General features: G+C 55.3%; 9 protein-coding genes across 9 annotated transcripts; 5 read left to right on the top strand and 4 right to left on the bottom strand.

The window, feature by feature from the left end:
- Window positions 1-640: 640 nt before the first annotated feature.
- Window positions 641-3,295, top strand: BKA78DRAFT_258017 (uncharacterized protein; the record flags this gene model as incomplete). The annotated part of the gene is made up of 3 exons (XM_066885237.1): window positions 641-824; window positions 938-1,713; window positions 1,766-3,295. The coding sequence occupies 3 exons, from the start codon at window positions 641-643 to the stop codon at window positions 3,293-3,295; spliced, it is 2,490 nt and encodes an 829-aa protein (XP_066739581.1).
- Window positions 3,296-3,490: 195 nt separating this feature from the next.
- BKA78DRAFT_38464 (uncharacterized protein) lies at window positions 3,491-4,246 on the top strand. The gene has a single exon (XM_066893101.1). It carries the CDS (start codon window positions 3,686-3,688, stop codon window positions 4,163-4,165), a length of 480 nt encoding a protein of 159 aa, XP_066739580.1. The 5' UTR covers window positions 3,491-3,685; the 3' UTR covers window positions 4,166-4,246.
- Window positions 4,247-6,050: 1,804 nt separating this feature from the next.
- BKA78DRAFT_38450 (amidase signature domain-containing protein) lies at window positions 6,051-8,034 on the bottom strand. Its single transcript, XM_066893100.1, has one exon. It carries the CDS (start codon window positions 7,915-7,917, stop codon window positions 6,253-6,255), a length of 1,665 nt encoding a protein of 554 aa, XP_066739579.1. The 5' UTR covers window positions 7,918-8,034; the 3' UTR covers window positions 6,051-6,252.
- A 787-nt stretch (window positions 8,035-8,821) lies between these two features.
- On the top strand, window positions 8,822-10,515 carry BKA78DRAFT_356410 (DNA replication/checkpoint protein; the record flags this gene model as incomplete). The annotated part of the gene is made up of 2 exons (XM_066892054.1): window positions 8,822-8,957; window positions 9,011-10,515. 2 exons carry the CDS (start codon window positions 8,822-8,824, stop codon window positions 10,513-10,515), a joined length of 1,641 nt encoding a protein of 546 aa, XP_066739578.1.
- A 1,892-nt stretch (window positions 10,516-12,407) lies between these two features.
- Window positions 12,408-14,073, bottom strand: BKA78DRAFT_257745 (uncharacterized protein; the record flags this gene model as incomplete). Its single annotated transcript, XM_066885215.1, has 3 exons — window positions 12,408-12,647; window positions 12,702-13,856; window positions 13,927-14,073. The coding sequence occupies 3 exons, from the start codon at window positions 14,071-14,073 to the stop codon at window positions 12,408-12,410; spliced, it is 1,542 nt and encodes a 513-aa protein (XP_066739577.1).
- Window positions 14,074-14,666: 593 nt separating this feature from the next.
- On the top strand, window positions 14,667-15,965 carry BKA78DRAFT_38426 (uncharacterized protein). Its single transcript, XM_066893099.1, has 3 exons — window positions 14,667-15,196; window positions 15,247-15,745; window positions 15,801-15,965. Exons 1-3 carry the CDS (start codon window positions 14,811-14,813, stop codon window positions 15,807-15,809), a joined length of 894 nt encoding a protein of 297 aa, XP_066739576.1. The 5' UTR covers window positions 14,667-14,810; the 3' UTR covers window positions 15,810-15,965.
- Window positions 15,966-16,653: 688 nt separating this feature from the next.
- BKA78DRAFT_272984 (UDP-glucose:glycoprotein glucosyltransferase-domain-containing protein) lies at window positions 16,654-21,615 on the top strand. The gene is made up of 4 exons (XM_066885541.1): window positions 16,654-17,021; window positions 17,072-17,425; window positions 17,476-18,307; window positions 18,357-21,615. Exons 1-4 carry the CDS (start codon window positions 16,879-16,881, stop codon window positions 21,606-21,608), a joined length of 4,581 nt encoding a protein of 1,526 aa, XP_066739575.1. The 5' UTR covers window positions 16,654-16,878; the 3' UTR covers window positions 21,609-21,615.
- An 890-nt stretch (window positions 21,616-22,505) lies between these two features.
- Window positions 22,506-23,919, bottom strand: BKA78DRAFT_299258 (extracellular aspartic protease; the record flags this gene model as incomplete). The annotated part of the gene is made up of 4 exons (XM_066887030.1): window positions 22,506-22,794; window positions 22,842-23,529; window positions 23,572-23,728; window positions 23,818-23,919. 4 exons carry the CDS (start codon window positions 23,917-23,919, stop codon window positions 22,506-22,508), a joined length of 1,236 nt encoding a protein of 411 aa, XP_066739574.1.
- Window positions 23,920-24,471: 552 nt separating this feature from the next.
- On the bottom strand, window positions 24,472-26,158 carry BKA78DRAFT_257671 (major facilitator superfamily domain-containing protein; the record flags this gene model as incomplete). The annotated part of the gene is made up of 5 exons (XM_066885210.1): window positions 24,472-24,726; window positions 24,783-24,913; window positions 24,963-25,089; window positions 25,140-25,736; window positions 25,799-26,158. The coding sequence occupies 5 exons, from the start codon at window positions 26,156-26,158 to the stop codon at window positions 24,472-24,474; spliced, it is 1,470 nt and encodes a 489-aa protein (XP_066739573.1).
- Window positions 26,159-26,281: the final 123 nt, after the last annotated feature.

Here is a 26,281-nt window from a genome sequence, read left to right as displayed (position 1 = left end):
CGCCCTCGGCAGCGGCCAAGGCAGGCGGACGAGCAGACTCACGCTGTGAAAGGGCTCTGCATCGGCATCCCAGGAGTAGCCTGGCAGTTCAGAGAGGCGCAAGAGCACTTGGTGAGCGACCTTGGCGCCAGAGGGTCCATCGTCGTCCATTGCGGCGCGCGGTGCGAAGGGTACGAGTCAAGGGTGTTGTTCAAATCATAGCTTCGAGTAGATGCAGTGGGAGAGGGAGAGAGTTGAAGGATTGGAAGTGGGGTGCAAGGAAGAATAAGAAAGGCAGGCGGCAGGCCTTAAGGTATGGTGATGCAGTCTTCAGAGCAGTTGCCACAAGCTGCCTGTGAGAGTGGTTGGCGTCAATCTCGCCGTCGGTCCCAGTCCAGTCCCAGTCCCTTAGGGCAGGCAGTCGAGAGGGGACTTGGCAGTTGGCGGGCGTGCCTCCCGTCAACGTCACCCCGCGAGGAGCGAGCCGCAGCCGCATCAATCTTCACTCCCACCCGAACTCCCTCGCGCAAATCTGGTACTGGACATCTGGCCGTCCCCCCGGTCCTTTTTTTGCACCATCCACCACGGGCGCATGCTCTGAGACCCCCGCGAAGCCTGCCTGGAAGGCTTCACCACCATCCGGCCCGCCCCATGCTCCACCATGGAGGCCTCCTCCGATGAGAACGGCGTCCACGACAACTCTGCCCCGACCAGTCCCCAAGAAAGCAATTCCAGCAACCCCCCCAAGAATCGCCCTCTGCCTGATGACCTCCCCAAGTCTCTCGACGACCGCAAAAATGTCGACATTGCCGGCCCCGAGACCGAAATGTACGACGGCTGGCAGGGTATGCTCTTTCATCCATGTGTCGCAGCTGGTCCCCGAGGGTTTCATGCCAATTGCGACTGTCTTCTTCCACATCTTTGTTGACCCTGTGCTGATTGTGTGCGCAAACGTCAGGCCAGTCTCAGTTTCTGTCGAACCCGCTGCCCACCAAGCCCCTTGAGTTCGACCTCGACTTGAACAGCAACCAGCGCGGCCCGTCCGCTGCAGAGAGCGAGAGTCGCTTGGGGGAAATGCAACAGCAGCAAGCCCGGCTCAAAGACAGCAACAATGGCGGTGGCAATGAAGACTCCATCATCAAGGACGAAAACTTGTCCGAGGCGGAGAAAAAGGACATTTTGCAGAATGCCCTCAACCTAGCCGCGTCCAATGGTGACACTGAAACCGTTGAGCGGCTCGTCACCGGTAAAGCAAAGGACTACGTCGATGTCAACGCGCCCGACAACGAGGGTACTCCACCCCTCATTTACGCTGCCTGCTTCGGTCACGAGGATGTCGTCTCGACTCTGGTCAACAACGGCGCAACCGTAGACACTCAGGATCGAAACCGGTGGACCCCTTTGATGTGGTCCATGATCAACCAACACAAATCGATAGCAAAGCTATTGCTCGACAAGGGTGCCAAGCCGGACATGGCATCATCCTCTGGAAGGACAGCATTTGATTTTCTCGCACCCGACAGCGAACTTTCGGAATATCTCCACGAAAGCGGATACTCGATAGGCAACACCGGCGTATCGACACGAGAAGATGACTTTTATACGGTAGGGTTTAACGAGGATAGGTTTGCAGAGGAGCTGGCCGAAAACGAATTCCGTCGTCGCATGGCCATGGAAAGCTCCCTTAATTTGGAGGTGGATCTGGGGAATTTGGGACTTGACGACCGGCCGGAGGTGAGTACAACGACAGTCGAGGAACGGCAGTGGCTCATGCTTCATCTTTCAGACTCCCGACAACCTGGAGGACGACCAGGAGTTCGTATGGGACCGATGCCTTAATGACCAAATGTTCGTCTTCCAAGAAAACGAGCTCGACCGTATCCTCGACATCATCATCACGAACATGACTCCGACGAGATCCCCATCCCAGAAACCTGTCCCCGCAAATATTCTCTTCCTGGCAGCACGTTATGCGCATTATCACTCCAGCGAAGCGCTTCTGGAGCAGCTGCTCGTCTCTGCGATGGATAAGATCAACGACGTGGTCGAAAAGCACCAGTGGGACATGACGATACTTGCCTTTTGGATTTCAAATGCGACGTTGTTGCTTTACTACCTGAAGAAGGACACGGGCCTGGTTCAGGCTACAACGGACTTTCAGTGCCAAATTGCGGAGCTCATTAATGAGATTTTCATATACGTTATCCGGGATGCCGAGCGTCGAATGGATAAGGTCCTTGACACGGCCATGCTGGACCACGAAACTATTCCTGGACTGGAGGATATCACTTTCCAGCACGAGTGGAAGATTTTCAAGAGCAAAAGCAAACCCAAACCTCCGGAGCCTTTTGAGAAGCGTTTCAGACCGCCCTCGCCTAAGCGCAGGGCCAAGGTCTCCCCTAGGAACATTACCTCCCTGTTGTCCTCTACTTTGTTTGTGCTCGACCTGTATGACATTCACTCGGTCATTACAGCGCAAGTGCTCTCACAGCTCCTGTATTGGCTCGGATCCGAGTTATTCAACCGGATCATGTCCAACAGGAAATATTTGGCGCGTACCAAGGCCATGCAAATCCGGATGAACGTGTCCACCATCGAGGACTGGGCACGCCAAAACAACCGACAACCCGACCATTACGAGGGTGGCGCATTGACGGCAACTGGGGAAAATACGGTCGACGCCGCACGTCGGCACCTTGAGCCTGTGGTGCAACTGTTGCAATGGCTTCAGTGCTTCTCGTCGTTTGGCGAAAACATTGATGCCATCAAGGACACGCTCGAGCAGCTGCCGCGTCTGACCCCTCAACAGATCAATCACGCCGTGCGCTTCTACCGTCCGGAGGTCGGAGAAAAGACTCTCCCGAAACCCGCGATGAAATACCTCTTCAACCTGCAGAAAGAGGCCGCGGACCGCCGCCTCAGCCGGCAAACCCGCAAATCCATGCCGCCGATCCCGTCTGCGCCGGCAGGGGAGCCTGGTACCCCGAGTCAAGAAGGGCAGCAGCAGCGGCCCGGGAGCCCAACTTCGGTATACACATACTCCGGAACCATTCATTACGATAGCGGCGATGACGATGAGGATGCGCCCGAGAATTTGTTGCTGGATCCTGCCTTGATGCTGCCCTTCTCTTTGCCGACCAGCACGGACATGCTCGTCACGTACGGCGCAGGCTTTGGCGGCACTGACAGGGAGAGGGAGCGCAAGTATCTCCCCAGCGTGCCGCCCGAGTTCCTCGCAAAGTTGGAGTTTAGCGGCAACAAGAATGGAAGCATTTACGATGGCGCAAAGTGGAGCGATGACGGCTCTTCCGCCTAAGTAGGTGCGCATGTTTGGAAACGAAAGGGTCCCATTTTTGGAGGTAGGACTGGAGCGATGCGAGGCCCGGGGGCTCATGGCGTGTTTGATGTATTGTGTGTTGATGTATGTGAGTCTCGTTGAAAGGGAGGAGGAGCAGAAGGAGGAGGAAAAGACGAGCGACGACAAGCGGAGCATGGAAACGGAGTTTACATTCATGCTCCTGTAACGACCAACTTTCATACTACAACAATGACGTCCTTTTCCCACAACGTGAGGCAAACTCGACTTGTTGCTGCGATCCACATTGGCGGGCCACACCATCTTGAGGGTAAAAGGAGCAGACGTTTATTTTAGCAACACGGCGGCACCCGCGCCGTCTCGCGTCTCGCGGTCCCTCTAAATATTCACATGGTGTGGCTGCTGCCCTTGAAATCTGCAAACCCCCGAAATGCAATCGAATCGCCCGATTCGCACACGGACGGCCAACGTCCACGTCCACGGCGGCCTTTGCCATGGCCTCCCAAAGCAGCAAAAACATCGAACCAACGACCCAATCAGCGCTTGACCCGCTCGACGCCACACCCACTTGCTACGTACTATCTTAGGAAAATAAAAAAAGGGTGCGCTTGGTTCAATATACATGGGCTGTGCATATGCAGCCAACCCTATTTTGCGCGCTGTTGGGCAAATGGACATGATGGGCTCACGCGCGTAAGATGCTGTGAAGTGTGTGAGTGTGGAGTGTGTCCGTCGGCTTCATCGTCCCGCGGGATGGTACGTAGATTTGTTGCCGCGTGTGGCGCGTGCTCTCCTTCTCAGTCACGCTGTATATCCATGTGTTCGGGAGAGGTCTTTCCGGTGGGGCACTTGTGTGCGTGGGTGGGTTGACTTGAGGAAAGGTGTGATGGTGGTAATAGTCGCCGACTGACTGACTGACCCAGCGCGGCGGAAGCTTTTAAGCTTTCGCTTGGTTGGATATTGTAGGTTAGCTGCGTCCCCAGACGTGTGGACGCTTGATTTTGATGGCATTTTTGGATACAAATCGACACCTACCGTGCCAGCGGTGGCAATAGTGTGGCTGTGTGGCAGTTCTGGTTGGTTGGTTGGCAGGTTGCTTCGATTTCGGGCTTGGGCTCCTCTCTACTTACTGCGATGACTACGGAGACGCCATCCATGTTATATCCGCTTACATTATCTGCTCTGCCCTGCGGTTTCGGCGTTTGCTTGCCCTTCTCGCGCTCCCCTTGCGATCTTCTGCATGCGTGCGCCACAGGCAAGTGCCCGCCGCCGAGGTGACCTTCAACACTGACTTTTCGGTATCGCGCATCGCGTGCTGCCTAAAAGGGTAATCGATGATTGGGACTACTGCAACTCCTCTGCATGTTCGCCCTCCCTTTTCCTCGAGTCTGCCCCTACCTCATGCTGCCATGTTTCTTCTGCCAGTCTCGCTCGCCTCATCGAAGCCCGTTCCGTTTAGTCCAGTCCGATCCCAGTGGAGCATTCATCCACCCTCTACGTATCTACGCACACCATCATGGTGTTGTAACCAGCCCGCCCGCCCTGTCCTCTTCTCTTACTAATATGAAGCGGCCTGTCTGTCTGTTCATCACATCACCCATCCAAGCGATCCTCCCGCCCATCACATCTGCCCATCCGTCCATTGGTCCGCTGCCGCTCGTCCGCCGCGCTGCTTTGTATCTTCCCGTCATCGCGGCACAGACAGACGAGCCGCCGAGCAGCGACACCTAGCGACAGCGGCGGGCGGCAGTTGGTGAAACCCTGACATCATGTAGGCCCTACCTGTATACATACACACCCACACCTGACCACCCGTGGCGGATACCTTGATCCACCACCACCGGCATCCGCCACAGCACCCATACCCAGCAGCGCGTATACATATCCGCCTGTCGATCCCGTTAGTCAGAAGGCCGACAGGGAAGGCGGCGGCTCTGGCCGGCGGAGGCTGTGTTTATCTAATGCTTGTGTAAGATGGCGGAATGGGCTGCCTTTGTCTGCGCATGTGCTGGAAAAGGGCATCTGCTTGCGCGTGCGTGCATGCTTGCGTGGGTAGGTTTGGGGCAACTTTTTGGATTAGGGTTGTTTGAGAAGGGTGGTGCTGAGGTTTTGGCGCCCCGCGGTTGGGTCGCTGTTTGCCGGCCGACCGTTGTTGGGTTGTCGACGACGCGGCCGCTCGCTCTGCTTTCATCAGAAGCAAAATGCCATGTTGCGAGTCAGTGGTTGGGTTGCTTGGTTGCCCTGTTTGCCGTGTGTGCGTGGGTGCGTACGTTGCGGTTGTGGGGACTGGGGTTGGGGTAACTGGGATGGCAAGGCTTAGGTAGGTAGGGTGCGGCTAGGGCAGGATAGGCGCGGTGCGCCGGAGGGAAGAGTACGATGCGCGGCGTTGTGGCGGTGAAGGTGTTGTTCTTCAGTGAGATCTACTAGGGCTTGTTTGTCGTGTTTGTCGGATGGAATGCGTCTTGCTCGTTCTTCTGCTGCTACGATTGGTAGTCGTTTTCGAAGTTTTGGCTCGTGTTCGGGTACGTACTGTGAGAACTCCATCTACCGTGCCAGGATGAGGAGGGTTACATGCCCCTTTGATCAGACCGCGCAGTCGAAACGCTTGCATTCGTTAGGACTAGGGTGCATGGCGTCTCTTTCCAAGAAGAGTGTTGTTTGCGGAAGTATCTTGAGATCGAGATAGGATGGTCTTGCAAGGGGGAGTCGTGAGGTCTTACGCGAGTGTTGCATTCCATATTGAAGGTGATGAAGTGTATTGTCGGTCGGGATGGGATAAAGCTTTCTCATTGACGTGAAGCATTCTAAACAATTGCTACAATGCAAATTCGAAAGTGAAGTGAATGGCAACCTACTTCCATATCGAACGGAAGATTTCATCCCTGAAGTTGAAGACGGCCGTCTCTGCAAAAGAATTCTTTTCCAGCAAGATTTCTTCAACTCTGACCCGTGCCTCCTCAGTCTTCTTCCAACGCCTTGGCGACGATTTCCAAGTGCCGCACGAGCTCCTCATCTTTCATTGGCCTTCCCATAAGCTGTAGGCTGTTGGGAAGACCTTCAGCCAAGTCTGCGTTGTACTCTGGCACATAGTTCACCTCCTTCCGCATAAACAGCGCATCCTTCTCCTTGTCTGCCTTGCCGAACGGCAAGACGGCGGCAGGCCAGTCCAGAAAGTTTGCCAGAACGGTGTAGGGCGTGACGCCATAGGTGTCGTGAGGCGGAGCAGGGCACTGGTTCGGGGGCATGAGCACCACGTCTAGACGGTTCTGGATCAACAGGTCGTGGTAAGTGCGCATCACGCCACGCCGCTGGACCATCAAGTCGAACATGTTGTCCATGGTAGGCTCCCACCCTTCGTTCTCTGGAAAACGCGTCAGCTGGACAGACTTGATCACCGGCTCGTTGCCAGCTTGAATGTTTCGCAAGACGGCTTTGGAGGGATCGAGCACGAAGAATCGCCAGGCTAGCACGGCGGAGGACCACAGAGACGGAATGGCGGCGTCGAGGGGAACAATGGTGTGGCCATGATTCTCGAGCTTTTGGACCGCAGTTCGCAAAGCCCGGAGCGTTGGTGGGTGCAATGGCAGTGACGGGTCCTCAGTGATGAGGCCGATGCGGAGTCTAGTGGTGGGTGGTGGGCGGGGCACGTTGCGCCAGGGCACAGCAATCACACCCTCATCGTAGACCCACGGGTCCGAGTCAATGACGACCTTCATGAACAGCTCCAGGTCTCGAATTGTAGTTCCGAGTGGTCCTGTCACTGGGAAAATTGGCGACGGTGAGCCCAGACGACCAGGAGCAGTGTTTCCACCAAAGGGTATGCGGTTCGCTGTGGGCTTGAAGCCAGAGAGGCCGTTGCACAGCGACGGAATCCGGATCGAGCCTGCAGAGTCTGTTCCAACTCCCAAAATGGACCCGCGCAATGCAATCAGAGCACCTTCGCCTCCCGTTGATCCTCCGGCCGTGACGCAGAGCCGATGCGGGTTCAAAGTGCGCCCAAACACATTGTTCTCGGAATCACCCGTCATGAAAGTCTGAGGGACGTTGGTCTTGACGTAAAGCACCGCACCCAGATTCAACAGGACCTCAATGATGGCACCGTTGTTGGCCGCTGGAGGCTTGTCGAGAAAAGAAATGTAGCCAGTCGTGTTTGGAATTCCCTTGACGTTGTACGATTCCTTCAGGCTAATCGGAAGGCCGTGGAGCGGACCCATGGGTTTCTTCTCCCGGGCAAAATACTCGTCAAGAAACTTGGCCCGTTGCATGGCATGGTCGAAGAAGATCTCGGTCAGACAATTGGTGACTTGATGAGCGATGGCTGCTCTCTTGCAAAATGCCCGAGTAACCTCTTGGGACTGAAGTTTCCCGGATGCCATCTGCTCCAGCAGACCGGTAGCATCGTATTTCTCCGTAATGTCGAGCTCCTCCTGGGATAAAAGTCCGCATGATCGGGGCACTTCCAGGACGCTGATGGTCGACGTCTGGTCAATTTCTTTGGTGATTGATTCCGGCAGCCGCCAAGGAGTGGGTATCTTGTGCAGGTTGGCAGCCCGTTTTTCCGCCCCGAGGGCCCGCCAATCCTTGGTAGCCGGCATCATAGGTCGTGCTGTGTTTGGTAGCATGTACCAACAGCGGAGGTTTAATTGTGGCGGTACTCAATCGGGCACACGATGAGCAGGTGAGTCGGTGGTAGAGAGGGCCTGACAGCACAACAGAAACCCTTGTGGCAAAGGGGACGCGTTGTACCTTTTATCCCACGAGCTAAGCGGGGAATGGGCGAGCCATCAGCCACAGCCGAACGAGGTGCGAGCAAACCGATGCTGACACGCTGACAGCGGAGTAGGTAAAACCGGCCCCGCAATTGTCCAGTGTGCGTGCGTGCAGAGAAAGGCGAATTGGAGCATAACGAACTCTATCCAACCCACGGATGATCCCGTCTGCCGTCCGAAAGTCAGACATATTGCCCGCCAAGTGATCTGCACCGTCTGTGGTCAAGCAGCAGGGCGCTTTTCCAGTAGCGGCATGGTAGGTGACCAGAACGGAAAGCCACAAGGACAGGGCGACCTGGGTGCCAATGCCGCCAACGGGCCCAAAAGGTGAAATTCAGATGCAGTCGTGGTGTTGATTGATTCCGAGGCGGGCGCTCCAAGGTACAGGTGAGTATGCAGCCAGATTGCAGGATTCGTGCCTGAACGTTTCGATCGAGGTCAATGCTCAATGGCAGCGGGCAATGGAATGGGGCAGCGTGAGCGTTTGACTGCGGCCGCGCCTCTTGGAATTATTCGTTGAGAATTGCCGCGGGGAATTTCCAGTCTGGTGTCTGTTTCTGGGGATCCGGGTGAAGTCGATGGTCCAAGAGCGGACGCCGGCGGCGCGACGGGCGAAATGGCGGCAGAAGATCGGCAAATCCTGGCAGTGTCGACTCGCGACTGCCTCGACTCGCGTTCCATTTTGGCGCGCCTTGACGCGTCTCGTCTCCCACCAAACCCACCACTACCTTTGCACTCACCTTTCCGACTCGTCGTCATGGATCCTGCACGCGAATCTTCGACACTCCTTTGCGACTCGCTCAAGTCCGAGCTCAAGGCCTTTGAAAGATCCTTTTTCGAGGCCAACGGCCGCAAACCAGGACGCGCCGACATCAAAGCCGCAGGGGACATTGGTACGTCTTCGCGAAATGAAGTGCTGAGGCATAATACTGACAGCTTACCACAGCCCCAAAGTACAAGGAGTACGCTAGACTTCGTGACCTTCTCAACGGCCAAGGAGAGCCGTCATCGCCAAAGCGCAAAGAACATGACCACGCCCAAGAGTCCCAGACGCCTACCAAGAAGGTGAAAACTACCAAAGTCCATGCCGCTACGCCATCGCGACGCCATAGCTCCAAACACGCTACTTTGGCGACGCCCTCGAAGCACCATGACGGCCAAGAGGAACCCCAGGAAGCACCCCTCTCGGCAACCAAAATATTCAATGATTCCTACATGCGCTCCCTGCTCGGTCCTACTCCTCAAAAAGACGGCTACGTCCTTGGCATTTTCGACCTTCTTCCATCGGCAACTCCCAGCAAAGAGCGCAACGTCCTTGGGGACATTGCAGCAAATCAGACCACGCCCCGCAAGCAGGAGTCGAATGAGAGCGACGATGTCTGGAGTGGTCGTCGAGCGCGCTTTGGAAGAACTCCCATGTCCGAGGGCAAGCGTCACTACCTGGACCAATTCATGTCGACACCTTTGAAGCGGAAGAGGGACCAGGAGGAGCAGCCAACGCCATCTAGCAAAGGCGCCGAGACACCGGCCTTCTTGCGCAGAGATTGGCGACCCATGGAGTCACTGAAAGAAGAACCGGAAAGCCCCAAAATGACCAAGAAGCCAAGGGTATTGATGCGAAGCATTAGCACGATTTTGCAAGAGCGTCGCAAAGAGCGTGAAGAGGATGCGAGGAAAGCAGTTGAGGAGGCGGAACAAGCCGAAGCGGCGTGGCAAGCGCAGCAGCATGAAGACCAAGACACAGACGGAGACCACGATGACGAGTTAGAGGCCATGCGCGAACTCGAGGCAGAACAAGCACCCATGTCGTCGGCTTCCAAGAATACCGCTCGCCGACTCTTCACATCCAAAGCGCCAGCCCCGCCAACCGCACAGCCAGCAGAAATGAGCCTAGGTGCCGATGGCGAAACAAACCCTTCCGACGGCGAGGACGATGGCGAAGCAAACGCATCCGCGGCCCAAGAAACACGACCCTGGAAAAAGCGCGGCGCCAAACGCCAAACAAGGCGCGTAATTATGCGCCCCGTCCACGCGCGCTCCAAGCCACAGCCGCAACTGGAAACAATCCCATCCGAAGACGAGAACGACTCGTCAGACGCGACGTGCGTTCCCGAGACGCAGTACAACGACGTTGCTTTAGCCAACCCCTCGAGCGACACGGTTGTACAAGCACACGACGGCAGCGACACGGACACGGCCGTCGAGGAAGACGGGTCTGATTTCAGCGACCATGAGGAAGAGAAGCCAAAGTCGCAGCGCAAACCAAACAAGAAACCAGCTGCCACGACTGCCAAGGACGCAAGAGACAAGGACGGTGGCAACGTCGTCAAGCGCACAGCGCGCAAGATTAGCGCGACCGCGCATGCCAACTTTTGCAGGCTCAAGATCAAGAACAAAAACTCCAAGGGCAAGGCTGGAGGGGGCAGGAGCTGGGGCAGGAACAGGAGGTGAGGTGATGCAAGCATACGCATGTCTGGAAAGGCGCAGATCGGCGGCGGCGGCATTGCTTTTTGGTGTTTGCTTTTATCATTCGTCCGCATCATCATTGTCTTTGCTGTATTCTTTTGCGCGGCGCGGCGTCCCTGTTTGAGCGCTGCATTCTTCATGATATCATCTTTTCATCTTTGGCCCTGGCGTTTTGGCATTTGCTCCTTCTTCATTCTCGTCAAATCATTCCATTTTGGTTCCTGCTGGCCCTCCCTTTTCAAAGGTATGTCGCGACAGCTGAGACAGGAACCGGTAGCCCGCGGGCGGGCACGCAGAAAGGCATAACACAGGGGCGAGGTTTTTGAAACGCATTAGCAACAGCAGCAGAACTATTAGACTTCGGGCACTGAATTTTTGGCACTTGGCATTTTAGCATCATCTTCAGATGCATTTTACTGCATGGTTCGGCACTTGAGTTGAAGGATGCACGGACCGGGACGAGATGACGGACGACGGACGGCGGAAGACGGGTCCTTTGCATGACCGACAATGACGGAAGTTTGACAATTTTTCTTCTAGTAGCTCCGCTTGGCAGATGTGGGAAATTCAATGATTATGCATGTCGTTAAAATTTCCGTCCTGTTGATGCTGTTTCGTTTTGCGGCGGCGGCAGCGGCGGCTGTGTTCTGGTAATTCCGTGCCCGGTAATAATATACTGTAGCAAGGGCAGGTAGGTAAGAAGAGACGTTTGCCTAAAGCAGGGCGGCGCTGCGTCGTCCTGTCATCATATCAGCCTGGCGGAGCATCTGATCATCATATCTGATGGGAGCTTGGGAGATGGATGGATTTTGGAGCAATTGATTATTGCTCGTCCTTGAATTTTGCAGCAGACTTCCTGGGGTCTGTCTGTGAGGCTGATTGGTTGGCTGGCTGGCTATATCAATTTTTTTTGGCGGGAAATTAATATAGGTAGCCCGCCTTCGCTCCCTACTTACACTGAATGCCAAATAAGTGTTTGATGTTTCGAGACTGTCGCTGGTTGGTGTCGATGACGACGCTGCGATGGATATCTACAGATGGATGGGATTGTAGAGACTCTTACTACATGGCTCAGAACGTGGAGCATTACGACGCAAGCGCCTTTCATCTCGACGAGAAGCGAGCGCGTCAGTGGGTGAGCCTCCAGGCGTACGTACCGACGTTGTTGATTTCCAGCCACTTCTTGCCTTGGCAACATCCATCATCATCATTATATCTTGCGCGACCTGCACGAGCCTCGCGCTGGTCCTTGGCGCGGACATGCGTCTCTGGGTGTTGAGGCGACGTCGGAGGCGACGGAGAGGCATCATCAGCCTGGCCGCTGACCGGCCCCGTTCACGTTGTGGGATCAACAAAAGCCCATGATATGCAAGCGTTCATTGAATCGCGTCGACTAGATGGTACCCGTGATCAACCTGAGGGGGAGGGAAGAGAGAAGAGTAGTAAGAGAAATAAAGAAAAATCGATCCTCCAATTTTTTGTTACTCGACGCAGCAGGTAGTAGGAGAGGGGGGAGGGGAGAAGAGGGAAGGGGGATACTTTTTGGGGGGTGTTGGAAAGGAAAACATGAAAAGATGGGGAGATGAGATGTCCAGTGGTGCTTTGTGCCTGCCTGTCTCGTCCCTCCAGTCGTCTGTCTGCCCGTCCAGATTGGAAAAATGGGTGGCCCAAACCAAGAATGCGCGCGTACACACACCTGCAATACATTGCGTCCGTCCGTCCATCCAGCCTTCCTTCCATGCACCGCCCACGTGCACCAACAACGCAACAACAGACAAAACTCTTGGTATCCTGATCCCCAGCAGACTGCGCGAGCCAAGCCGAGCCAACTCAACTCATATCGCGTTTTTCGTTAATGGCAGTAAAGTGGTGCAGAATCATGCCTCGGTGGGCTGCTCCTTCTCCTCGATGCTCGCCTTGGCAAGTTCCTCGGCCGCGTCCTTTGCGGCGTCCTTCTCCTGGGAGAGTTCGGCGCCAGCGTCGGCCGAGCCGTTGACCTGCTGGTTCTTGGCCGCGGGCTTGTTGCCCAGGTCCTTGGTGCCGTTCTCGGTGCTGCCGTTGGTGCCGTTGGACTCGGCCTCGAGCTTCTCAATCTCCTTCTTGGCCTTCTCAATGTTCTGGATGGAGAGTTAGTCTGTGCTGTACGCCGGAAGAGGGTGTGATATGCTTACCTCCTTGGTCTTGCGGTCCTGGTCCTTCTTCCAGAACTCGAGCTTCTCCTGGAGGGTCTTGACGACAGCGGGGACATCTGCCTGGCTGGCCGGGGCGTTTACGTTGATCTTGGCGAGCTGCTCGATGATGCCGATCGACAGGTTGAACTTGCCCTCGCTGGGGGTGGCAGAGGGAGAGTTGTTGCTCTTCTTGTTCTTCTTGCCCTTCTTGCCACCGGTACCGACAAAGTAGTTCTCCTCGTCGTCCTTCTTGACCACCTTCATGCCCTTGAGGCCAGAGTCGTCGACGGTCCTGGTCGCGGCGGCGGCGAACTTGGCCTGGCTCGTCTCCTCCTTGGCCGGCAGAGCAGAGGGGTCGAAGTAGCGGATCAGACCCTCAGTGGTGAGAATCTCGTCGAGGTAGGCGGGGGAGCTGGCCTCCTCGAGCTTCTGGTTCGCAATCTGCCTGCGCTTGGCGGACTCGTATGCCTTGCGCTCAGCCTCCTGTCTCTCCTTGCGGGCCTTGAAGGCCTCCTGCTCGTAGGCGCGGTTGGCACGGCGCTGCTCGTAGAAGTCGTCCTTGACCTTCTTGAGGGCTGCCCAGGTGGCCTGCTGCTCGCCGTGTGCCTTGGAGCGCTCGTCGCGGAGGTTGTTGAGGTTCTTGTAGGCAGCGTCCTGCTCCTTTCTGATTTCGTCGAGCTCGGAGTTGATGGCAGTGTAACGGTCGCTCATGGCCCTGGACTCGGGGTCGTCCATGGACTTGCGGAGCTCAGCAATCTTGGCCTTGATGGCGTCAATCTGCTTCTGCTGCTCCTCGAAGCCGGCGAAGCTCTTCTTGGACTTGTTCAGGTTGCTGATTTCTCCGAGGGCCTTCTTCTCGTCGACAATCTTCATGGAGCCAGAGTCGACCTGCTTCTGGAGACGGGCAATTTCGCGGTCGATGTCGTCGACGCTCTTAAAGTTGACGCGGCTACGGGCAGCCTTTTGCTCGTTGATCTTAGCCTTGAGCTTCTCGTCCTCCTTGCGAATCTGCTCCATGACCTGGTCCCTCGAGTTCTTCTTGCCGCTCTGCTTCTTGCGAATCTCGGCGAGCTCAGCCTGGAGTTCCTGGCGGCGCTTGGCAGACGGCGAGTCCTTGTTGGGCTGGGCCTTTTCGATTTGCGCCTTTACTTTTTGCTACATGGACCATGGTGTCAGCGAGCTCACATGCCGGGGATGCTTGTGCAAGGAAGTGAAAGGGCCGTACCAGCTTCTCTGCAGCGGCGGCATGCGCCTTCTCGGCCTCGGCGAGGCTCTTCTTGAACTGGTCCTCATCGGGCCTCTCGGGTTTGGTGGTGAACTTCTTGGGGGCAGGCGCCTTGGTGCCGGCAGCAGGAGTCGCAGTTTCGGCCATGTTGAGACAAGGCGAGAGGGAAGACCGGGGGGTTTCTGAGCAGAAGAAGCTTCCAATGGGGTGGAAGGACGGCGGGCTTTGTAGGTTGGACAGAGGAGAGAAAATTGGGAGGACAGGAGAATGGGAGAGTGGGATTTCTGGCCAGAACAGAAGGAACGGAAACCAAATCGAAGTTCCGCCCGCAGCGCAGCTTTTGGCGAGAGTTGCGCTTCGACCCTCGACAACAGAAAGGGTCCCTGCGCCGCCTGCATTAGCCCTAGCCCTCCCCACCGCCTCAACATCACTTGCTCTACAAACATCTTCCCCAACTTTCCATCTCTGCATGTCAACCATGGCTATGCAATCCACGTAGCTCTGGCGTTTTTGCTGGATAATACGGACATCATGATGACTCCCTAGATGCTTGACTTGGTAGAATGGGAATGTTGCCCCATCTCACCCGCATATCCACCCATCTTTTGCGCGTTTGTAGTACGATAACTCCCCATAACTATGCTGGTAAGTTGGTATTCTGCTATAGTAAGTAGTCACTGACGACCATATCCAAGACGCGGACGATGGAGGCTCCCTAGTACTACGCGCGTTGTCGTGACCCGACGAGCGCTGGAGACTGGTGATAATGCGCCAACGCGCTCGATTACTCCCAGCGGGCGCTCTTTCCCACTTTGTAGTTTCACATCACATTCAAAACCTCCAAACGACCAAGTCCTTTCGCGTGCGCGCGAGCACTCCCCGTCATGTCACCTAGCAACTTTGAGAAGAGCACATGCCCTTGTGTGCGCGCGATCATGGAGCAATCGTCAAACAGCGTCAATCAACTTGAAGATTCTGCTTCTCCCTCTGCGCGCGCGCTCATGGAGTCTACGGACGCCGCGCCACGCGCGTTGGCCAACACGTCAGCCAGTATGTTGAGCTCGGCAACGCCGAGCCTCCACCAGGCACCTCCTGCGCCCCCACAGAGCGTCCAGAGCTCAACTTTCCCTCAGTCTGAGCCTGACCTTCAATCTGCAAACGACCGCTTGATTGAGAACCCCAGAAACAGCCCTGCTAGCTCCATTCAAGGACGCACCTCCATCAGCCTCACCAGCATTGACAAGCGCCTCGAGACCCTGAGGCTGAACCGGTGAGAAACACCCTCTTCTTTCACAGTAGCAGTCACTGACGTCAAGACAGCTACACACCATCCCAAGCCACATCCACTGAGGTGCTTGATCTCTCATCTGAACGCAGTGACGAGCGCTCATCCAGCCCGCTTCAAGAGATGGCTGCTCGTCGCAAAAGCGAGATGCTGTCTTCCGACAAGCCTGCTCCGCAGTCTACTGACGGCGTGCGCGAGCATGAAGATTGGAAGGACGAAATCGTCACCGCTCTTGACCGTGCTATCGCTCGCACGTTGCAGCTCGCGAACGATGACCACGACCGCAACCCTGGCACTTCGGTCCACGATCATTTCTTTGCGCACCTTGTCGATTCCCTCGTTCGCCAGCAGCTGTCTGTTCCCGACTGGCTTCTCAAAGATATGGAGAAGTTCTACAACAAGCAGGTGGATATTTGCCACGATCAGGCTCATGCCATCAAGGAAACGGCTGAGGCCGTCAACGAGCTGGCCAAGACCTGCGGCGAGAATTCGAAGACCATCTCCAATCTCGCGATGAATCTCGCCAACTCCAAGGTTTGTCCGCGCGTCGTTCTTCAAAGACTCAAGGCACTTGCTAACGAAGAAAAAGAAGGAATGAACCAATGACTGGCTACACACGTCGCAGAGTGCGCCTGGAGTATCCTCTCCAAAACTGAAGCCCAGAGATACCTGACCGCGATTTGTTCTCTCTCAAGACAATCATCGGCATGGCTTTCAGCACGGACTTCCCTTTACTTTCACAAGAGCCCCCATCACTTTCAGCGGTCTCTCTTTGCTTTCGCGAGGACCCCCATCACACAATGGTTTCCGAGGGTCCCCAACATTTACAACGGTCTCTCTTGCTTTCATGAGGGCCCCCAATCACTTTCGACGGCCTCTCTTTGCTTTCACGAAGTCCCTCATACAGCAATGGCTCCTCTTTGCTTCTACGAGGACCCCAAAACTTACAATGATTCTCTTTTCAGTTTCACTTTCCCAGTTTCCAACGCCTCAAAATATCCATCGAGGCTATCGTCGGTAACGAGTTTCTTAAAATCGGGCATGGGAGGGATGGGAGGGAAACGCCCACCACATCAAATCGAATGTGGCAACGCTCAAATGGAGCTACGATTGACTGATGACGACATGAGCTCATGCTCCAATGGGGGTTAGCTACTTTTCGCTGCAATAGCAAGTTACCCGGACACGGACTGATCCGGATGAATAAAAATTGTGACGGAAAATAAAACAAGCCAAAGCGTGTACTGTGAATGTTTCTGACTGCATGAGCTCGCAGCGTACTAACCTCCCAATGAATGGCTATTTCAAAAGAGCATGGTGATGAAAAAGGGAAGCAGTGACGTTTGGTGTCGGAGATGTGCCGGGGTTAAGCCGTTCCGGGATGGCCATCTGGCATCACCAGGCACGAAGCGAAGCACCAGCATGCAGCCCGAGATCCATGCAGCTTCGAGAAGACCCAAAGAAGGCGGTGCCTGAATAACTCAATCTTCTTCCACTAGACACCGCCAGTTTAGCACCTACAGCCCAATTCTACTCCATCTCCTCATTGCCCACGTCGTGCGAAATGTTTATCGCTGTTTGCTACCGCCTCTGAGCTATCCACACCTTGACTGCGCCAGCACAACGTCTCTCTGAGGTACCCAGCCTCTCGATCATAAAGCCTCAGCATGAGGATACCAACTTGGCTGCTCAGTGGCCACATTCCCTTGCTCCTCGGCGCACTTGGAGCTCGATGCGCCAGCGCAAGCCCGCCAATCAATGTAGCTCTGCGAGCTTCGTTTCCGTCGCCGCCTTACCTCGTCGAGCTGCTGTAAGCTTCCAAAGTGTACGAGGCATGGCATTGCAGCTAACCTGAGCTAGGGAGACGGCAGCCGAAGAGAATGCCACGGCCTATTATCCCTTGTTGGATCGCATAGCGGACGGCTACTTTGACGGCAAAAAGACCGAAAGGGAGCTCTTCGACGCCTTCTTGAAGCTCCTCCAGGATGACGGACACATCACGGATTCGGTCGCGCTGTCATCTTTCCAATTCGCCCTCTCAATTCATTCCGCTGCCCCCCGAATCGAAGCGCATTACCAATTCTACAACACGTCGGTCGAACCGTCATTACAAGCGGCACAAGGAGAGGACTGTGAGGTTTGGGCACTACAAAATGGCAAACAATTCTGCTCGCCTGAGATGGCCAAGGAACACGGAGCTGTGAGAGAACCAAGGTATGTCGCGCATCTGGACGTATTCGTCGCGGGTAATGACCTTCATCAAGGACCGACGACCTCCCATTTGACCGCATCTTGAACACCGCAGAGAATCAGGTTCCCACGATCGTATACGCCGATATCACTTCCTCAAAATTCCGCGCTTTCCATAAGACCGTCGCAAAGAGCACCAAGGAGGGCAAGTCATCGTACAAGCTTCGACACAAGGCCCCTCGGGAAGGAGACAGGAGACTGCTTCCTATCACTGGCTATGGCGTTCAGTTGGCCCTCAAGCGCACCGATTACATTGTCATAGACGACCGGGAAGCCGAGGAGGCCGGACACGAAGCAGCGGCCGCTCCCGCGCAAAACAGCCTGCAAGATGAAGAAGTCGCGGACCTTAAACCTCTGTCGGAATCGGAGCTGAAGGGGCTGGGACTCAAGGCTGGAAGCTTCGTGATGCAGAGCGAGGATCCTTTGGACACGCTGGTCAGATTGGTGCAAGACTTTCCCAAGCACTCGAGTGCTATTGCGGCGCACAACATCACCAAGCAGTTTTTGAAAGAGCATAGAGGGAACAGGGAGGCGATTCTTCCGTCTGGATACAACATCTTGTGGATCAACGGTGTGCAAATTATGCCCCGGAGCATGGATGCTTTTGCACTGCTGGAGCATCTCAGGAAGGAGAGGCAGATCATTAATGGTGTAAAGAGGCTGGGATTCAACGCACCAAGCGCCATTAGTGTCCTGTCTCATAATGCCATCTCCAAGGCAAAGGATAGCGATGAGACGCAGCGATATGACTGGAGAGACGACACTGAGGGTGGTCATGTCATCATGTGGCTTAACAACATCGAAAAAGACAAGAGATACGCGGAATGGCCGAGCTCACTCAAGGCGGTAAGACTAAGCACTTGATGTTGAAAACGATGGTTACTAACCTGCACAGCTGCTCCAACCATCGTACCCTGGCACTTTGCCGCAGGTCAGACGAGACATCCAACGAACTGTTGTCCCTCTGGACTTTTCTGAACATAAGGACGTAGCCCTGGTTGTGGAGACTCTCCAGACCATGACCAAGAGAGGTCTTGCCATGCAATGGGGTCTCGTGCCCGTTACCCATTCCCCTGCTGCAGCTGAGCAGGCGAAAGTGGTCTACCATCTGCTGGAGACACACGGCCTGGCGGCCGTATTCAAATACCTGGAAGGTTCCCTCAAAGCCCGGCAGCTGTCTACTCCCCACAAGGCAACGTACGAGAGTGTCACCAAAGACGCCAAAGTACGGAGGGACCGTGTCCCAAGATCTCTCCAGGAAGTTCTCAAGCATGAGGACGCAACCTCGAGAATCGAAGCAACGACGAAATGGCTCACTCGCCTTGGAGCGGAAGGTGCTACTCCGCCGTTCTTTGTGAACGGAGTCGCGCTTCCACGGAACGACGAGTGGCTCCCGACCATGAGCATGCGCGTCACACAGGATCTGCAGATGATTCAGAAGAGAGTTTTCGAGGAAGAGCTGGACGACGACACTTGGATTCCTGGTGTCTTTCTAGAGTCGGCCTCTCTCAGGCGCAATCCCCTCGTCGTGCCCGAAGATGAAAAGGCACTCAAGTTTATCGACATGGCGCAGTTCAATGTTGAGCATGGCATGAGCATTTCGAAACTACCAACGATCCCGGTGGCCGAGGACTCCAGGTGGTTTCAGTGGGCGCAGCTTATTGTCCTAGGAGACTTTGATTCGGAGGCCGGTACCAGGTTGCTGGTGGATGCCATCCAGTTCCGACAGGACCATGAAGATGTGGAGGTCGTATTTGTCCACACCGGTACATCTTCTGAGCCTAAGCTTTCATCGAAGCTCTTGAAGCTTGTGGACCAAGGAAAGACCCCTACCATGGACGACATTTCCAACGCAGACGATGTCGAGGCTGCAGACTTTTCCAAATATGCAGCTCGATGGACAGAGACGCACCAACTTGCCCGTGCTCTGGGATGTGAGCCTGGACAGGAGTGCTTGGTCTTGAACGGAAGGACTGTTGGTCCGATTCCCAGGAAGAAGACGTTTACAAAGGACGACTTTGAGACCCTCTTGACGTATGAGCGCCAGAAGCGGATTGAGCCTGCTGCACGCGCGGTCAAGGATCTTGAGCTATCCGACAAGATCACCTCACCTGGTGGATCTGCCCAGTTTTCATCGTTGGTTGCTCTCTCCACCGTTTCTGATGTCCCTGAAGGAATTTTCGACGCGCCTCCCACCATGAGGAGGGATGTGTTCAAGTTCTGGAACGATACTCATACCGCCATCAAGACTGGAGATGCCGAGACCGCGACAATCCAGATTGTGGCTTCAATTGATCCGTCTTCTGAGACGGCACAGAGATGGATCCCCATTCTTAAGGTCCTCTCTGAGATGAGTGGCGTGCACATGCGGCTGTTCCTCAATCCCAAGGAGAGGCTAGACGAGCTTCCAATCAAGCGATTCTATCGTTACGTGCTGTCTTCTCAGCCCGAATTTGAGGACGATGGCTCCACAAAGTCGCTGCAGGCCCACTTCAGCGGCATCCCATCGGAAGCCTTGTTGACAATTGGTATGGACGTGCCGCCGTCGTGGGTTGTGGCGCCTAAGGAGTGCATTCAGGACCTCGACAACATCAAGCTGAGCCAGGTCAAGGGTCAAACGCCTATCAACGCTGTGTACGAGCTGGAGTATATCTTGATTGAAGGCCACTCACGAGACATCACCAACGGCATGTACCCGCGTGGAGTGCAGCTCGACCTGCGTACCGCATCGAATCCACGCTACGCCGACACGATCATCATGTCGAACTTGGGGTACTTCCAATTCAAGGCGAACCCTGGCTTTTTCAACATTGAGCTGCAGCCAGGCCGTAGTCAAGAGATCTTCACCATTGACAGCGCAGGCACGCTTGGGTGGAACCCGACGGCGGGCGACGAGACCAAGGATATTGCGCTCATGAGCTTTCAGGGCGTGACACTCTACCCGCGTTTCTCGCGCAAGGCGGGTATGGAGGATGAAGACGTGCTCAGCGCTCCGACGTCGCTGGCCGACGAGCTGGCAGAGAAGGGAGCCAAGCTGGCTGATGGGCTACTCTCCAAGGTCGGGCTCGGGAACGTCAAGACGGGCAAGACCTTTTCACGAGGGCTCGAATATGCTTCGCAACTTGGACTGGCGAGCGACAAGGGGGCCGCGTTGCAACAGCAGCAGCAGCACGCCGACATCAACATCTTCAGCGTCGCCAGCGGCCACTTGTACGAGCGCATGCTCAACATTATGATGGTGTCGGTCATGAAGCACACAAACCACAGCGTCAAGTTCTGGTTCATCGAGCAATTTCTCTCGCCATCCTTCAAATCCTTCCTGCCGCACCTCGCCGCCGAGTACGGCTTCCAGTACGAAATGGTGACGTACAAGTGGCCGCACTGGCTGCGCGGGCAAAAGGAAAAGCAGCGCGAGATCTGGGGCTACAAGATCCTGTTCCTCGACGTGCTGTTCCCGCTGTCGCTCGACAAGATCATCTTTGTCGACGCCGACCAGGTCGTGCGGACGGATCTCTACGACCTCGTCACGACCGACCTGCAGGGTGCCCCCTACGGCTTCACGCCCATGTGCGACTCGCGGCACGAGATGGAGGGCTTCCGCTTCTGGAAGCAAGGCTACTGGAAGAACTACCTGCGCGGCCGGCCCTACCACATCAGCGCGCTGTACGTGGTCGACCTGGCGCGGTTCCGGCGCCTCGCCGCGGGCGACCGGCTGCGCCAGCAGTACCAGGCGCTCAGCGCGGACCCCAACTCGCTCAGCAACCTCGACCAGGACCTACCCAACAACATGCAGGCGCAGCTGCCCATCTTCAGCCTCGACCAGGACTGGCTGTGGTGCGAGACGTGGTGCGATGACGACAGCCTGAGCCGCGCGCGCACCATCGACCTGTGCAACAACCCGCAGACCAAGGAGCCCAAGCTCGACCGTGCCCGCCGCCAGCTCCCCGAGTGGAGCGTCTATGACGACGAGATTCGCGGTGTTGCTATGAAGGTCAAGGGCGTCGGCAAGGAGGAGGCCGAGGTCGTGGTCGGTGCCGGTGGGGGCGCGGGGACGTTGGATAAGGGGGGCGAGGGCGAGAAGGCCTCTGAAGAGCAGACGGAGAAAGAGGAGGAGGAGGAGGAGGAGAGGATCAGGGACGAGTTGTAGACTGGACGGCGCACGTGACGAATCTTTTCAGTCTTTTGTCTCTCCATTCCTTTAGATAGGGGAGAGAGAGATTTTGGTAGAACTGGAATAAAAGATATCGGAAAAAGAAGCAGGACGAACTACGGTACTACTGCTACAGTACATGTAGACTGACTAATGGGTCCACTCTATTCAGCGCAATCGGTGAAGTGCAAAGAAAGCATAAAGCCTCCAAGCGTTGCTGGTGCTTCGTCCTTGGATTTTGTAAAAGCAGCCATGAGCCATTGAACCAGCAGTCGCATCTTTCCGATTGCACCAGCCCCACACACACACACACCCACCATACTCCCCATCTACATTACAGTGAGGTAGGTTGTCGGTGGTTGGTCCCAGCCGCCCCAAATTCCCCAATTTTTCCCGATCCGCGTCAGGTCAGTGCAGCCACAACAACCTCACATCTCACTTGCACTTCCGTCAAACAAAGGACATGTCAATGGGCAATGGCAATGGCAAAACGTTCAATTGCAAAGACCTACTTTTGTCGTAGCAAAAGCTACAAAGAATGCACGCACAGTTTTCAACCACGAGAAGAGAGGATTGCAAGAAACCCGGGTCAAAGAGAGAGACTCGACCACTTGCCTCCACGAATCCCTAACCACATCGGCACCAGAGATCGTACAGTACACATGCAAACTCGAGTAGGAAAGATTGGTCTCATGCTTTTGTGTGTTTTGAATCAGAGATGCAAGGAGATGTTGACTGAAACGACGACTTGCTTCTGATCTGCTGCCACTTCCGAGGCCTACTAGAGCCATAGTGAGTGTTGAGCACATTACAATCTACCTACGCTACTACCACTTTGATGAGTTGCTTTGCCATATCCAATATCCTCTGCTCTTCCTGCTTCACTTTCATCCTTTACTTGGCCTTGGCGAGACCAACGGCGTCATTGCCAACGTCGTAGACCGAGTACCACCTGCGCAGGAAAGCGTCACCGAGAATGGCGAGCGGGCCGGTGGGCTCGGGGAAGTCCATGCCCATAAAGGCAGAGATGCAAGAGCCCTGGACCTCGAGGATGTAGTCAAAGGCGGAAATGGTGAAGTTGTGGCCAGTCAGGGTAAACGTCAGGTCGGGCAGACCGTCACGCTTGTCACAGTCAACGGTGTATTGACCGTTGAAGCTCTTCTTGGCGCCAATCTCCTTGTTCCTGTTGCATTGTTAGCTGTGATCATGGCGATTGGCAGGGAAACATACAGGAGCTCAGCAAGAGTGGAGGGAAGAGCAATGAGGGAGGTACCAGTGTCAAGGATGGCACCAGTGTTGTCGAGATCAGCAGTCGCGTCACCAAAGGTGATGGAGTCGAGCTGGACCTCCCAGTAGGCCTTGCGCCTCAAGGGGATCTTGGTCATCTTGCCCTCGTACAGGCTGGAGTCGACACCACCGAAGGTGGCGACGGACTCGGAGCCCTCCTCGTTGGTGTCGCTCAGGTAAAAGGCAAACACGGGTTCGTCAACCAGACCCTGCTCAATCATGTTGTAGAAAGGAGGAACGATGTGGTTGACACTGATGGTGTCGTATCCCAGACCGAGGATGCCATCGAAGCGGCCAAAGGCAAAAGCCAGACCGGGCTCAGAAGTGGCCTCGGCAAAGTCCTGCTTCTTGACCTTGACATCACCAATTTGGAAGGTGTCTTGGGAAACGAAACCGCTCAAGCTGCCGGAACCGTAACGAATCTCGAAAGAGCTACCATTCTTGTGGTAGGTCGAGGATGAGCTCGAGTCGTACTTGGTGTGGAGGTAGCAGGCAATGGAGCCGCACTCGGACGAGGGCACCCAAAGGTTGGAGCTACCCGTGTCGAGGATGACCTTGAAGTCTTGGGGAGGCGTGCCGATGGAGATTTCGGAGAAGTCTGGGGCGATGACGTGAGAAGCCGGACTCGGAGCTACTTGAAACAGACCGTTTGAAACGGCAGAAAGCTACTTACACTGAGCATTCAGGAAGTTGGTGACGGGAACCGGGTGCTCCGAGTCAGCGTCAACGGGCTGGGTCCTGAAGATGTCCTCGACCGTGTTGAGATGGGGCTTGGAGCCTAGGTACTTTTGGCTGAGCGACTTGACGTGGTCGCCCATGTTCATGTGCTCCTGAAATTGCATGAGTTGCGGCGCAAACAAATGGCGACTTGATGGAAAGTACGCAGAGGGTCGCGTGTCGGGCAGATGGAGGTACGTACAAGCTGCTCGCTGAGCGGGACCTTCTTGAGCTTCATCTTGTGAACTCCGGCCGAAGCAGAGCCCAGCAGCGCCGAGGCTGCGAGGAGCATGGCGCTCTTCATGATTGCGGGATGGGGTGGAACGGCGAAGAGGGGTGAAGATGATGCAGAGAGAAAGGTGAAAGAGTTTGGTGATGAACGTTGGGCGGCGATGGCAAGGAGATGATGGGATAAGTAGGTGTCGAGGCGCGGGAGCTAGCACAGCTGTGGAGGAGCTGCGAGAAGGCGGCCCGTGCGTCCCTACCCCTTCGTCATCTGAGCCGCTAGTCGACGCGATTAGCCGTTTCCGGTAAGGTTCAACTGATAAGCTGGTTCACGCGACGGGCGTGAAGCTCAAAGACATCAAGTTGGCACGACCCTTTTTGATATCCCTCTCTATTTTCTCTTCCATCTTCATGCCATGCAAATTACACCAAGACAAATGCTGCTTCGTCATCCGTCGGCATGCTGACCGCCATCCGAGATCCTGTAACGCCAGCCCGGCCAAACTAGTTGCTCGTGGTAACCACCGCTAGTCCGCCACGCATATTCCACCTCATTACCATCCTCTCTCCGGCCACTCAAGACACTAGCCTCGTTTCTCCGTCAATGACTCGCTGCTGTAATTTTGTCCTCTTAAATTCGCACGCGCAGCACCCATCCCGTCTTTGCAATTCGGGCCGCCGCAAGCGTCAGAGAGCCGCAAATGAGCACCGTGCCCGCCCACATTTGCGCCTTGAGATAGTTTCCGTTGTCTTCGCTAACGAGCGCACCACCGAGAGGAGGCCCAGTCAGGCATGCAAAAGACACGCAGGAAAAGGCCATGCCGAGTCTGGTTCCCGTCTTTTTGAGGTCGGTCGTTAGAGATGATAGGACAGCGGGGAACAGGCCCTGCAAAGGTCAGCACATGTCTTCAAGCATCCAGGCAGGTAACGAGGAAGACTGACCTGCACTCCAGCGGCGGATAATCCGACAATCACCGTGAATGGATAAAGTCCAGTTTGGCTATGAACTCCAGACCATGCGTAAATGAGAATGCCAGTGCAAAATGCGCTTGGAATAATGAGATTCATGGGCCCTATCCGTCGTCAGTTGCAAGCTTCTACCGTCGACGTATCAAGACATACCGGTTACGAGATCGCTCAGCAAAGGCAAGGCTACGCGACTGATGTATCCAACTCCGTTCAAGACCATGAGAAGATTGAGAGACTGCGTGTAGCTCAACCCAATGATGTCCCGGCTGTATGCGCTAATCTGATGGGTCGTTAGCATTTTGGAGTCACCCCTGAGTAGACTCCACTTACGTAGAAAAAGACAAAGTAAATGCCCCAAAAGTTCAAAAAACACCCAATGCAGTAGAAAAGGTACGTCATGTCTTTGAATGCTGACCAGTCAACCAGGGCACCCGACCGTCGTGGAGGTAAACGCGACTTGAGAAACGTGGCGGCAAAGATTGAAATGGCCATTGAGAAGAATCCCAAAACTCGCACTGTCCACCCAAAGCCGATTTGTGGCAAGAGCTGTCGAACCATGACAGGATATATCAGACCACCGGTACAAGAGCCCGAGGCAGCGATTCCTATGGCCAACGACCTCCTCGTGGAAAAGTAGGTGGCCACGACGGACATGGCAGGAGTGAAGACGAGTCCGCCGCCGAGGCCAGTCAAGACGCCCTGGGCGAGGAAGAATTGCCAGAATTCCTTGCAGATGGACGTCATGAAGATGCCCAAGAGATTCATGCAGACGCCGATGATATAGGTCTGCCTGAAGAGGCCGTAGTCGGTGGCACGGCCGCTGAAGGCGCCGATGACGAAGAGGAAAAAGGTCTGGCACGTTCCTATCCATGATATTTGGGATGCAGGCACATCGAGCGTCGAAGTATAGTAAGATTGAAATGCTCCCTATCCCTTGTTGTTACTAAAGCGAGCTCTGACGACGCGGGTGCAGGAATTGGTTGACGAACGAAAGAATTGACAAAGCCCCATGTCGCGCATATTGTCGCGTGGCCCGACAGGGCTATTGTCCATGCATGCCATCCACCATTTGGCGGCGGACCGGGGTCAACCGTCGAAGCAGTCGACTTGACCTTGGACAGGATTCGGTTGACGGCGCTGGCTGGAGTCGTCTTGCCAGGACGGTCCTGATCCCGGGCAGTCTCCACCTTCTCCAGGTCTATTTGATCTTGGTTGGGGTCCTCGCGGTCTATAGAGTTGCGGTCAGTGCCATGCACATTGTCTGGCGACCGCGATCCAGGAGTAGCTACCCCGCTGGCGGGCTCCAAGTCCTTGTCGTAGGAGAGCTTATGATCGGGCGTGTCCGTCATGGCGTGGGAAGAATGGAGGATGAGCACCAGGGCCAGAATCAAGATGGAGGGGGAGAGCACCCCGGCTTCTTTTTAGCATCCCCACGGCACACGGCCTATCTGGCGAGAGTGGAGTCATAGGAA

Source organism: Phyllosticta capitalensis, assembly GCF_038381095.1.
Source record: "Phyllosticta capitalensis strain CBS 128856 chromosome Unknown BKA78scaffold_11, whole genome shotgun sequence".
Lineage (NCBI taxonomy): Eukaryota > Fungi > Ascomycota > Dothideomycetes > Botryosphaeriales > Phyllostictaceae > Phyllosticta > Phyllosticta capitalensis.
Note: the sequence above shows the minus strand (reverse complement) of the source record. Positions and strands in the feature narration are given on the sequence as shown.

What these genes read in the sequence shown, in the direction of transcription:
- BKA78DRAFT_38426 (XM_066893099.1), top strand. Translation starts at nt 14,811, where the DNA reads ATGTCACCTAGCAACTTTGAGAAGAGCACATGCCCTTGTGTGCGCGCG. An exon ending in GAGACCCTGAGGCTGAACCG is followed by an intron (nt 15,197 to 15,246) that starts GTGAGAAACACC and finishes ACGTCAAGACAG; the next exon opens with CTACACACCATCCCAAGCCA.
- BKA78DRAFT_272984 (XM_066885541.1), top strand. Translation starts at nt 16,879, where the DNA reads ATGAGGATACCAACTTGGCTGCTCAGTGGCCACATTCCCTTGCTCCTC. An exon ending in GGAGCTGTGAGAGAACCAAG is followed by an intron (nt 17,426 to 17,475) that starts GTATGTCGCGCA and finishes ACCTTCATCAAG; the next exon opens with GACCGACGACCTCCCATTTG. An exon ending in GGCCGAGCTCACTCAAGGCG is followed by an intron (nt 18,308 to 18,356) that starts GTAAGACTAAGC and finishes TAACCTGCACAG; the next exon opens with CTGCTCCAACCATCGTACCC.
- BKA78DRAFT_38450 (XM_066893100.1), bottom strand. Translation starts at nt 7,917, where the DNA reads ATGCTACCAAACACAGCACGACCTATGATGCCGGCTACCAAGGATTGG.
- BKA78DRAFT_38464 (XM_066893101.1), top strand. Translation starts at nt 3,686, where the DNA reads ATGGTGTGGCTGCTGCCCTTGAAATCTGCAAACCCCCGAAATGCAATC.